The sequence below is a fragment of the Magnolia sinica genome, chromosome 5 (assembly GCF_029962835.1).
Source record: "Magnolia sinica isolate HGM2019 chromosome 5, MsV1, whole genome shotgun sequence".
NCBI lineage: Eukaryota > Viridiplantae > Streptophyta > Magnoliopsida > Magnoliales > Magnoliaceae > Magnolia > Magnolia sinica.
In genome coordinates, this window is record NC_080577.1 from 21,611,935 (window position 1) to 21,625,545 (window position 13,611).

The window sequence follows — 13,611 nt, forward strand, 5'->3', positions numbered from 1 at the left end:
TTTCGAACTGATTGATACATCTTTGTACTATTTGGACGTCACCCAGCCTGACCTAGACCACATCTGGACGTTACAAATGCTAGACCATGTAGTTGTATATCTTGGACATGTTAGTTTGGTGATTCAAACCGTTGGATATGTTCGAAGACTCGGGTTTAGGTGTACGGACACTCTAGTTTGTACATCTGAGCCATGGACACATTGGACCACATTCACCTAGGCCGTTGATCATGTGTGGAAGTACTTGTTGCACGTTGGAGATCATCCTTTTGCTGTGTGGCACATCTTTATTTCTATTTTATTTTCAATTCTATTTTAGGTTATTAGATATTTATGTTTTGATCTTGACCGTTAATAGATTCAAACAGTCAAAATAGTTCTAGACTTAGGGTTTGCTTATGTTTTATTTTATATATATATATACTTGTTTGAGAATTAAGACTTGAGATTATTGATATTGAATGAAGTTGATTTACATTGCTTCTTTTGAGCAAGAAAACTTCCTGTGAATAAATTTTAGTGCGAAGCCATTGGAGTGATTCCAACTTATTTTCTTATTCCTATTAAGGTATTTCTTTATTTTTTCCCTCAAATATTTTTTTCCATTAAATATTTTTCTCTCTTCTTTCTCAAACCCTAACTACACCATCATTAACCCAACTCATCACCGACCCAGCCCCACCACACCGTCTATACGACTGTACAAACACACTCGTACACTGCATGGACCTGTCCATACAACGTCCGTATAGCTAAACGGCCTCCCCTTATTGATCCTTTCTCTTCTTCTCTATTTTATAAAACACTAACCCTAACCCCTAGCCTTTTATAAAGCCCTAAATTCTCAATTTCTTGATTTATAAACCTAAACCCTAATTCATTCAAACCCTAGCAAAGCGCAAGTGAATCCTTGAATCTAGAATGAATCCTATGCTAGATAGAAGTTCTATTTTCCATTGGGTCATGTCCGATCAATAGCCTTGAGGATCTATTTTTGTGGGATTGTGATGTGGTCTTGAACTTGAGCTTAATTGAATATTTGATTTCTCTAAATTTGTGATATATTAGCTTTATTTTATGCTTTAGCTTACTTTGGTAATCCGTTAATTAATTTATTTGCATCATCATAGTTTAGACCATCCGTCTTGTATCAATCCTTTTTTGCCATTCCATTCTATCAAGGACTATAACTACAGTTAGACTATAGGTCATCAAGTCCTTTCTTACTACTTCCACCCATGTCCTTTTGGGCCTTCCTTTTGACCTTTTAGAGCCTTCAACTTATACCAACTCATTCTAACCAGTCTAGTTCTTGGTCTCCATTGCACATGACCAAATCGTCTAATTCTACTTTCCCTCATCTCATTACCTATTGGTTCTACTCCTAAATTCCCTCGATACATTCATATCTAATTTGATCCTTGTATTCCCATTCATCCATCTGAACATCCTCATTTCAACTACACTCTTCCTATGAACATGTTGTTCCTTAACTGCCCAACATTCTGTCCCATAAAGTATGTTTTACCCATAAAACATTCTATACTTAACTGCCCAATATGTTAGGCTACATCATAAGAATTTTCGTTGGAATCATAAAGATGAAAAATACATTAAAACGGAATATCTCAAAGGGAAATTGTATTTCTGCACGAGTTTTTCACAAACATTCCATGAATATTTCCTTTCTTTTGCAACATCTACCCTTCAAATATCAAATTCACTGCACATACTATGCACATGAGCAAAATATTAGCATCCAAAAGAACATAGAAGAGAAATTTGATGTTCTTTACAAAGCTTCGAACATGGTGATATGTATTTGAAGGTGTGCAAATTCATGATAGAAACGGCATTTGAAAAGAATAGTGCTGACTCGAAACACCCATCTGCAAAACATATTCCAATCCCCAATGTCCCTTGTCCTGTTTCCCTATTGCTGAGTCAATATACCTAAGAAATGGTACTCAATACCATGGGAACTACATAATATTTCTAGGGGCAACCGGTTTAAGGTTTTATGGGAAATACCCTCCCTCCCTCAGCACATTTTGCCAAGATGAGCTGTTAGCCAATTATTGAATACACAGCTGCATCAGAACAGTTAAGTAGAAGAGAATCTTTCCTGTGAAACCCACATGGAAATGGAGAGTTCTCTCCTCCTTTTTTTTTTGTATTTTTGTTTTTGTTTTGTTTTTTTTTAAAAAATAAAAATAAAAATTTATTTTTATAGTTTCCCCCCCTGAGGTAGGCCTATATATTTGTATCCATCAACAAAGCTCTAGTTTCCAAAATTCTTTTAGCAAGGTGCGCAATAGCACAAGTAATCCTTTTTCAGATTTCCAAGCATAAATACTGTTATGCAAATTTAGAACAAGTCACCAGAGGTTTTCCATGTCAATGATTTTCAAATACCAACTTCTAAGACCCCTGACTCACATACATTAAGAACAACCTGAGCACTCATGTCCTTGAGCCACATGTTGGTACAAGTAAAATATGAATGCTATATAAGAGAGGCATAAGAACATTCAATATGAAAATTCAAAATACATAAAGAAATTATTTGTTTAAAGACATAACGAGTAAATCACATTATATTTCCATATACTCTACACGATCTGACTTCCAAAAAATAGCATTTGTATGACATGTAACGTTCACAGACATAACTATACTATTTATGCTTTGATCATATACATATATTAAGGTCAATACTGCACTTATGACCCAACGAGGTTTGGGTGAATGGTCTTTACCATAGGTTTGCTCCCTATAGGTGAGGGTTTGATTCCCCTCCTTGGCTTTACCAGACACACGTGGTTGTGGGTGATTGCGTGTATCCGCAGGGATTAGTCTCACTTCAAAAAAGAGGTGGGGACAACCTGTGTCTTCAAAAAAAATACTGCACTTCTGTAGTTCAAGGTGATATTTTTAGTAGAACCAGTTCTCTAATGAGATATAGACCTCTAATACAGCTGATTGGGCCTCACATCTTGACTATGTTTCATCTCTCTGCTAAAGCTATAGTATTATGTCCATATATTATATTTTTGGTGGGTCAGATGTTCACACATGCACAGGTTAAGTGTTGAAACAAGACATTTCTTGGAAAATAAAGTGGTTTAGTAACATAGGCACAAAATGGCACATGGTCTATTCAACCACTAGTGGTGTTATTGATGATGGGTGGGGCCGATATGATTGTATGGCCCGCCCAGGCGATGGCAGTGTTTTCATTATCTTGCGATGTCACCAGTGTTCGAAGTATCGGTATCGCCACAAGTTTCGCTAGCTAGGGATATGGAAACAATATTGATATCGCTGATAACCGGAAATGTAAGGAAACATAGGAAAAACGATGGAATTTTTAGCGAAACTTCAGGAGATGTTAAAATGTACATATTTGTATATTTAGAAATAATTTTCTAAAAAAAGCGCAAAAAGAATGTATACATAATAAGTTTCCATTTAATGGGGCCTTAAAAGCATGTGTTGTTGTAAGAAATCAGTCCAACCATCCCCTCCAGCCTCTTTAACCATCCAACTTTCCATCCGAACATCCATTGATATTGCAAAATATCAACAACACATGATATTTTACAAAGAAATCATCAACAATTGGAAAGGAAACGAAAGATTGTAGTCTCAATATCTCGCATGTTGCGATATCAATAATATCAAGATATTATCAATATTATCAATGACAAAAGTGAACACTACATACAACCATGTGCCCATGAAAAAAAATAATGAATATTTTTTTTTCTAATAAACAAATTTTTGATGATATCAATACGTTGGCGATATTATTGAAATATCGTCAATACACTTATGATACAAGCATTACCTAGAATTTACAGAGTCGAAAATATTGATGATATTGATGCATTGGCAATACAAGCGACACCTAGAATTTACATACTTAAAAATATTGACGATTACATTAGCAATATTGATACGTTGGCGATACTTAGCGATACATTGCTAATACCTGGAATTTCTTATACTACCAACGTTATCGGTATCGCTACCAGCATTATCGGTATCGTTGAGCTGGAGATAAAGATACTATTAGATATATTTCGATAATATTGGAGATAATTTGAACACAAGATGTCATTGATATTTCCCACAATATACCTGTCATCCCAACTGGGTGATATGAAACCTAGCTTTAATATATATTTTTCATGGTGTCATGCAATATATCACACGATATTGCAATATATCATGAATATCACAATATCGTACACTATATCCACACACCCCCTTTATAAATTCTTAATGTATCGAGCAATATATCAATACCGAGTGCGATATCAAAAAGGATAGAAGGAAATTGATGTTGTTTTGAATGAAAAATCCTCAAAATTAACAAAAATCAATTTTTTTTTCAAAATAAATAAATAAATAAATCTTACTAGTTCATTGCAAAAGGTGATTTCGACTGGTCCACTCTGTCCACTCTAGTTTGTGGGAAGTTCTTTGAAATTTCTTTGAAACTGCGATCGGAAGTTTCTTGGGGTCGTATTTTAAAAGGTGTAGACATTGTTGTCATGTGCAATCGCATATGCGCATATCCATATGCAGATCGCATATGCAATCGTGGCATATGCGATCTGGCACAAATCCGATCGCATATGTTGCATATGCAAAAATATGTGATCGCATATGCAATCGTATACAGCATATGCGATCGCATATTGGCCATGGCACATTGAATTTTTATTTTTATTTTTATTTTTTTGAAAAAAAAATAACATTTTGTCTATAAAAAGGCTTCCAAAACTCTTTTACTCTATTTTTCTCTAACATTTCTTAATTACAAGTGGTCTTAATCTCCCACTCTTGTATTTCCTACTTCCAAGTGATCTTAATCTCTCTCTCTCTCTTACATTCCCTCTCTCTTGGAAGTTGGAAGATCAATATTCAAGCACTTTTAAGTTTCAAGGAAGATAGCTTGTTGATTTTCTACCATAATAAATGAATAGCTTGTTGATTTTGTTGTTACTTCTTGTTAACTATATTGTTAAATGTGGATGACTTGATGTTTAATTCATTGTTTAATTGATTTTATCTCTCTCAAATGTATTTTAAATATGTAAAATTAGTTATCTATTAACTTAGAAAAGTTCTCCTCAGTTTCTTATATTTTTTTACAATTTTTTGAAAATTTCTATATATATATATATATATATATATATATATATATGGGATCGCACATGATCGCATTTGAGATTCGACAACATTGGGTGTAGATTCAAATGGTAAGAAATCCATGATTCTTCATGTTTTGCATGAAAATTATGGATTTGAAGTTTCAATTTTGAGATTTTGGAGGAGATGGGCGGGCTGAGTTGCAGAAAATTGGGAAAAAAATTGAAATTTTCCCTTTTTTTCCCAAATCGATTGTAATCTTAGCGTCCAAATATGAAATTAAACATGTATATAACCTGATCTACACATTCTTGGCAATTTGGGGATTTTTCAGAAAAAAAAAAATTTAAAATCTAGTTTTAGAAATCCATAAGTTAATATTTTCGAAATCCACAAGTATATTTCTAGTTTTCTACTTTTTCTTTTACTTTTGAATGTAACAGTTGTATTTCCATACATGTCTTCTTACATTTATAATTTTTATGAATTGACTTTGAATATAGTTGCATCAGTCCAGTTAAACAGTACATATATTAGGACCCCATACAAAGAAAACCTACTATGTGTACTTGTTTTTTTTTTTTCTTATGATTTTTGTTTTCGAAGTGTGTATTGATGCCGTTTTTAACAATCTCTGAAGTTTCATTGAAAAATTCGACCAATTTTGTTTTCCCATGTTTCCCAACAACAGCGATAAATTACGCAATACAGCTGATATATCCCGAGTGATAACCGATATGTATCCGTATCCTAAGGGTGCAGTACATTATGTGATAACGATATGGAAAACATGGGGTGATAGTAATAAGGGCCATACAACCAAGGTTTTCTGTATCAGTAACGGTGGCCGTAATGATCACCACCATTACCGATACGGGGGCGTTATGACCCCTGTAACAGTTGAAAAACTTCTTTTACCAGAAAAATTTTGAAAAAAAATATCTATAAAATCCAGAATAATATAGATATTCCAAATATATATTCATTTTTTGTTTTGAACATGTTTATGGTAGTGTAACGGTCCACTCTTTGGTGAGAGTGTTGTATCAGGTTGTCTTGTGAATTTGTGAACATGATAATATGTCTCTAATGTTTACACATCACAATCAAGAACTAGAACTAGAATTTTTATTTTAATTTTTTTAAAGTCATAAATACTACTTCAGTTTTTATTTTTATTTTCAATGGCCCTCGGAGCTTCTATTCGCTCAAATCACTTCAATCTACGGTTTTAATATTAAAAACTATAGTAAGAGGTCGAAATCTGTTGTAAAATGACTTAGGATAGTTTTTGGAATGAGAAAAGTGAAAAAATGAGGAGAAATTTTGATTTAAATAGAAAAAAGTGGCCATTTTTCAACCGTTACGGAAGTAACAGTTGTTATGCCCCGTAATGGCCTTTACGGCCACCGTCACAGCTTATACGGTCCTAAAAAAAACCAACTGCCCCATTTCACCACCGTATTGTGTAACGGTCATGGCTGTTACCTATACGTATCGGCCTTTACGGACGTATTATAATAGATACGGAACACCTTGCATACAACCGTATAAACCACATTGTCTATGGTGGTTTGGTTATATAGCCTAGCCTCTCACTTCATGTTATTTGGTGAACCTAAGGTGTAAAGCATATAGTAACAGGAAAGGGGTAAACTAGACTCTTTTTGTATTATAATCAAAGAGGGATTTTCCTTTTCTTTTGTTATATTCCTTACCAAACTACAACTGGGTCCAGGATTCATGGAAAAAAAATCACCAAGTATAGGAAAGTTGATCGAAGCAACCCAACGCATATCCAAAACAAATCCTAGGTAGCATTAGTGCTCTAATACATGCTTAGAGCAACAAAATCACAGAAATGAATGATAATTTTCATTAACCAATAACAACCATGGAATATTTATGTATAATGGATACCTGGCAATGGCATTGTCCTTCAGCAAACCAAAACATTGAATGAAACGCACCAAGCATATGAAATAATTTTAAAAAAACAATAATAATAAAATTGCAAGGGATATCTCCAGAAATGGAATCACCCATGTGCTTTACATCCACGTGATAAATATGTCATACAAGGCTAGACTGTGACATGTGTATTAATATTTTCAATTCCCTGCCTGGTATTAAGGTTTGTGCCTCATAGCCGTTCATCTATTTTATTTCTAGTGAAAATTAATCAAAGGGCATGCATATTTAAAATTTAAAAAAAAAAAAAAAAAAACTTTAGTTCCTCACCATTACAATATCAAGTAACCCCATCCAATATAATATACTACCAATTTCCTTTAGGTCATGAATAATCTCTGCTTTCAGTTCTGATTTTGATCCCCAGTTCAGGTGTTCTTGAACAAACTTTTGACAACCTGGAGACAAGAAATGAAGCTTTCAAGTATCTCATTGCTGATAGAAAAAAAAAATCCGGCAAAACTAATCGTGAAAGATTTGAGCTAAAAGATGATGAAAGGTCTATGCAATTTATGGGTCCAGGGCCTCAAACATATACCAAAGAACTATACTTGCTGCTAAATTGGGCATTTGTTGCATCTACAACCTGATTGGTGTATGGAAATCAGTCAGAAGAACAAAAAAGTATTGATTAATAGGCTATGAAATTCGACCCTGCAAAATAGTGTCTAATGAAACTTTATCATCTCAAGCAAATGTACAAAGTGGACCAATCTTGTTTGTGAAAAGAATCAGGAAGATAGAGTGATCAATAATTGATGGGAACAGCAAGGACAGGATAAAAAATATTAAGGCTTATGATATGAGTTTCAATTAGAACCCTAATAAATGTAGTATTTTTTTAGAATGAAAATGTATAGAACCAGAGTGCTGACTCAACAAAAGTACACACAAACCTTGCTCAAGAGATGCAAAATGGAGAATTACAAAACTGGGAATTAATTTTCAGTCCTAGATTACCTGCAACACCTCCATCGAACGGAAGCAGTCCGATAGATTTTGGCAATGCTTCCTGTAATCCTGTAATCTTTGGTTCAAGTGATGTTATCTGAAACAGTTTGCGAATTAGAAAAAAATAATAATAATAATAAATAAATAAATAAATAAAAATCTCGATTATACTTTCTGCAATAGAAAACTAAATAATACTTAATAAAGAAGAATGATGTCTCTCCTACAATGCACTCCTCATCGTTCACATAAAACTTGAACTAGTGCAAGAATAAATTAAACAAGGAAGTGATATTCATGAAGGAATGATAAGCATTCAGCACTTAGTAGTCATTTTCATTATGTTTCCAGCATTTAGTAGTACCTGAACGTCCAAGCCAGTCAACCAGAAGAAAATCTGTGACCTGTCAGTTTCAACCCGCCCGAATAGCCTGGCATTCATTCCATAATTTGGATACTAAATGGAGGGAATTATTTATGCCGGTGTGAAAAGATGAAATGGCTATCTTGATAAATTAGTCTCTTCAGTTCGCAACTGTGACAGCAGTTATATCACCAACACGTAGAATTAGTCTACCATCAACTTTCTGTAAGGCAATTTCCATTATATGACAAGGAAAGCCCTTTGAAGATCTGGGACTAGTAGCACACTTTCTGTTTGGGGCATAATGTATCACAAATAACAACTAGCAACACTGTTGGAGAAATATATCAGCTAGATAGCTAGAGATGAAAACAATAAGCAGAACTTTATGTCCTTATTCAAATGCACATGGTCGGTTTTAGCCCGGTTAGATAGGTTGGGGCTAGATTTCTTGTGGCAGAGGGTAGAGGTGAAGAAAATTTATGTATGTTATTTGATGAGGGCATCAGGTCACATACACCCTTACGTACGTATCAGAGGAGGGGGCAGGCCGCGCCGATATCCCTGTGGCTAGGCGAGTACCATCATCGTGCTGAAGACCCCATGTGCATGTGCGAGCATCTGGAAGACCCAACACTGAGAAGATGCACATGTGTTGCTTTATGGAGTGATCCGGACCTTTGGATCGGAGGGACGCAACGATCGGGCCATTGGATTGCAGGGATCACATGATCGGGCCATTGATCATTGATCGTCCACATCGATTTTAGACCTTATCATATTTTAGGATTTAGTTTTTTATTATTTTATATTTAGACACATTATGAGTATTTTAGTTGATTTTATTTAGACTAGGGCTATTTTCGTTAAAATTCACAAAACAAGGGGGGTTTTTGTAATTTTTGAAATTTCTGGGATCTATAAAAAGAGGGGGGCGTGTGACCTCTCTCATTGAATTTTGTGATTAAAAAAAAAAACTCTTGCTTTCTTCTCCCATCTTCATGCGATTTGAAGATACTGACATGCGATTTGGAAGGAAGATTGGTGCGAGGCTAATCTTCATCAACGGATGTACGAGGTCTCCATCTATCCCCACACCATCTTCTTTTTTTCCCCATCTAGATATTTTCTTTAGATTCTTAATTCTCTCATCCCAAATCTTCTTCTCCCAAACCTAATTTTCCCATACCCATCCACAATCCAAACTGACTTAAACCCCTCCTCCCATGCCACACATGTGACCGTACGGCCACATGTGTGAATCCCACCTACCCCTTTTAGTTTCTCACCATCACGATATTAAAACCCCTTTCTTCCATCCCCAAAACCCTAACTCTAAACCTAAAATTCCTAATTTACCTACTTTTCCAAAATTACCCAAACCCTAATTTTCACCCTAGGTTGTATTAGGTTTCCTATTTTGAAATAAACTATACCTTGTGCTAATTGGATGTCCCTAAATCCATTAGATCCTAGTTTTTTTATTATTATTATTTATTTAATGATCTTGTGTTACAATGTTGGTAGCAGCTTAGGTCAGGATTATGCATGATTTTCTTTTAATTTTCATAATATTTGTGATGAATATAGCGACATTTGTGTTTTTTGTTAAATATCTTAATTTAGTTATTTGATCTCACATGTTACTTAGTTCATCCATCAATCCTGCATCATTATCTTAGGATGAAGTGTGTAAGCCTTAATAGGGGAAGCATGGGAGTCAAGGATTTGTGGCATATGAACATGGCCCTTTTGGCGAAATGGTTGCAAAGGTTCGGGGGGGGGGGGGGGGGTGCACTAAAAACTCTTCACTCTATAGAGCCTTAGCAATTTGGAAGGGGGTTGTCTATTAAAGCAAGGTTCTTTGATGGAATCGGCTTCTCTCTTCGAAGTGCGGAGAGAATCTGTTTTTGGGAAGATGTGTGGTTGGGTGAAACACCTTTGAGAAATCTATTTCCAGGGATTGCTCATCTGTCTCTGATTATTGATATTATGGCCTTTTGTGGCTACTCTTTCTGTTGTGATAGTGTGGTTTGGTCTCCTCCGTGCTGTAGATCCCTTTCAGATGAAGAAGCGAATGAGCTGATGTTGTTGTTAAACCAAATCCATCTCTGTCATCTAGTAGTTGGGGACCGGGATAAGCTGGTTTGGAAATGGGATGAATCAGAATTTATTTATTTTTTTCAGTTCGGTCATTTCATGATTCGATCGACTCTTGTGAAGGAAGAGGCAGAGCGCAAGTGCGTCATGTTTCGACATATGGTGACCCTAGAAGGTTGTGGCTTTCGGGTGGCTAGTTGGGATGGAGAGAGTGTTCCTAGTGGACAATCTTCAAAAGGGTCTATGATCATTTCGAATATCTGTCTTATGTGCATGGCAAATGCCTCGGTGAATCAAGTGGATTCTTTGAAGTGGTTAAAGGTTAGGTCTGGCTCCTTCTTTGTTAGGTCCTTCTATCAGTTTTTGACTGATCATGAAGGGAATGGTGGTATTTCTTCAACGGCACATCTTTGGCGTTATGGTGCTCCTTTGAAGGTGGCGGCTTTAGGGTGGCTAGTGGGGAGAAATAAAGTGCTTACTATTGACAATCTTTGCAACAGGAAGATAGTGCTTTCAAACATTTGTTTGATGTCCTATAAAGATGCATAATATGTGGATCATCTGTTTATTCATTGTTCCTTCTCGAGGGAGCTGTGGCGTCTTCCTTCTTTTGGAATTCTATGGGTATCCCCCAACCATATTCAACATCTTCTCACTTCCTGGCATGGTGGGGGGTCTTGAAGTTTGAACAAGAAGCGGTGGAGATTAACTTTGTTAGCGATTTTGTGGGCTCTATGGGGGGAAGGAAATGACCATGTTTCAGAGATAAGAAGAAAGGAGCTACAAATGTCTTTAGAAGGGCCTTTCTTTTTGTAAAAGAATGGGTGGTTCTTCAGAAGTATCCTAAGGCTTTGTGGAGGCCAAGTTTGCTTGCAGTTCTTTGGGCTTTATGGGCAGAAAGAAACAGGAGATGCTTTTGTAATATTAAGAATGGTGTGGATAAGGTTCTTCCTAGGGCCATGGGTTTAGTTGTGGAGTGGGCTTCTTGTATAAACGGGTTAAAGGATTGTTCATTTCTTTTTTAGCTTTTCTAGCCTTTTGGCTTTTAGGTTTGTTGCTTTCCTTTTTGTTAGTAGTTGCGCGCCATCTCAGCACTTCTTTTAATTAATTTTATTGTAATCTTTTTTAAAAAATAATAAAAAATTAAAAAAAATTAAAAAAAAGAAGAAGAAGAAGAAGAAGAAGAAGAAGAAGAAGAACTTGACGGCATAACAGCAGATGTATCATTATCATCTATAGAAATGTATGCATGAAATATGGAAAAAAGAATGTTAAATATGATTGTCATCATTTAATGTGGATAGAATTTTGTATAAACAAACAAATAATAATAATGATAATTGTCAGTCTATGCATCCCCTCCAGGATCACATCCTCTATCACCTCTAAGTAATATCACCATTTGTTAGGGAGGAATTACCTTGCTTGATATATGATCCAATAGAGCTCGAATAAGCCAAGGAATTGACCTAGATTGCAGAAGTTTCACAATGGCAAACATGTGAGGTATTCCAAAGAATCCACTATGTAAACGTGCAAAACTTTGATATGCCATATTCAGTTCCTACAATAAGAAGACAACTTCAAGTCAAATTTGTTTTAAAGCATATTCAAATAAAACTAACATGAAACTGTCACGAATCCAGTCTCATGTTTCTCTAATAGGAAAGGATTGAGGAAATAACAATAACTGGCTTCAGCAATTTAGGGTAAGTTTGAGTACATGCTTTTGGTGGCCAACGGGATGTACTTCGAAAAAATCACAAGAGAGAAAAGAATGGTTCACAGCTGCTGCAAATGAGAACAGAACAGCTCAGATCTGTTCTTATACCACTTGCAGTAAGCAGGAAAATGGGGACCCTCCTATTGCAGTTCCCGTTTCTTAAGCCACCCTAAGTATAATGTGGACCCATTCCCACTGGAAAAGGGGGATTGATCCTGATTTGTGGATAATTCCAAATGGATGCTTATGCATGGACAAAGAAATATATGCAGGAAAGAAACAAAAACCTATTTAAAAAAGAAACTAGCTATTTCCTCGTCATCATCATCTTAGCCGTCCGAGCAATTTAAGGTTCTGCCAAATCAAAACGGGGATTCTTATGATTGCTTCGTGAAAGTTCAAACAACTAGCTACTCATCCAACATCGACCTTCGTGAAAGAAACGAAAACCTATTTAAAAAAGAAACTAGCCATTTCCTCATCATCATCATCTTAACCGTCCCAGCAATTTAAGGTTCTGCCAAATCAAAACAGAGATTCTTATGATTGCTTCATGAAAGTTCAACAACTAGCTACTCATCCAACATCAACCCTCCGTTACCGGGACTAAGGACCCACTGGTGCAAGCACTGCCAAGTGTCATTAAAAGAAATAATCTATTTTTGGAGGACATTTTTATCATTAATATTGGATCCCATTTGGTAAAGCATGCTGTATTTGGTCTACTCCATTGCAAAACTCCATTTTCAACTCTGTATTTTGAAAAAAGACTCGTATAATTGATTAAACATTTAAAACTCTATATATTTCAAAAGATAGGCAAAATAAAAAATAAAAAACTAATTTCTTTGGGCAAACTGAATTAAACATGTTTTCTTCAAGAAAAAAAAAAATTTGGGGGGGAGGAGGGCGCAGCAATTTATACTTAGAGATTGTTGGTCACCGCCCATTGAGAAAATTGGGTAGAAGGTGACATTTTTTAGCAGAGAGAAACTGATTTATATGTGGATTACTTGAAAAGGAAGGATTTGATAGAGGTAAAGAACAGCATTCAACTACCTATGGTCCAATATATATTATTTGTAATTCAAATTTTCTACTTTAACTTTATTTATACATAACATATAGACACATATAATACATAGTAGTCCAAACAGTATTAAACCTGAACTTCTCATTGTCTTTGCCGTTTCTGTTTTTCTACTGAATTAATTTTACTGTATTTTTAACAATCGAGAATGTATTAAGTACGAATATTTGCCGTACCATGTTTTTGCCGTTTTTCATTATGCTAATGATGTAGGACCAATGCATGAAATCAAATAATGAGTGAGATCAATCA

General features: G+C 35.4%; 1 protein-coding gene across 1 annotated transcript in view; it reads right to left on the reverse strand.

Annotated features, from left to right (window-relative positions):
- The window catches only part of LOC131245721 (protein PIR), a 154,153-nt gene that overhangs the window by 17,224 nt on the left and 123,318 nt on the right, over nt 1-13,611 (reverse strand). Inside the window, exons 26-28 of the mRNA XM_058245368.1 lie at nt 11,967-12,110; nt 8,092-8,179; nt 7,402-7,529 (exon numbers count right to left, since the gene is read on the reverse strand). Coding sequence (XP_058101351.1) covers nt 7,402-7,529; nt 8,092-8,179; nt 11,967-12,110 — 360 coding nt within the window. The remainder of the gene's footprint in view (nt 1-7,401; nt 7,530-8,091; nt 8,180-11,966; nt 12,111-13,611) is intronic.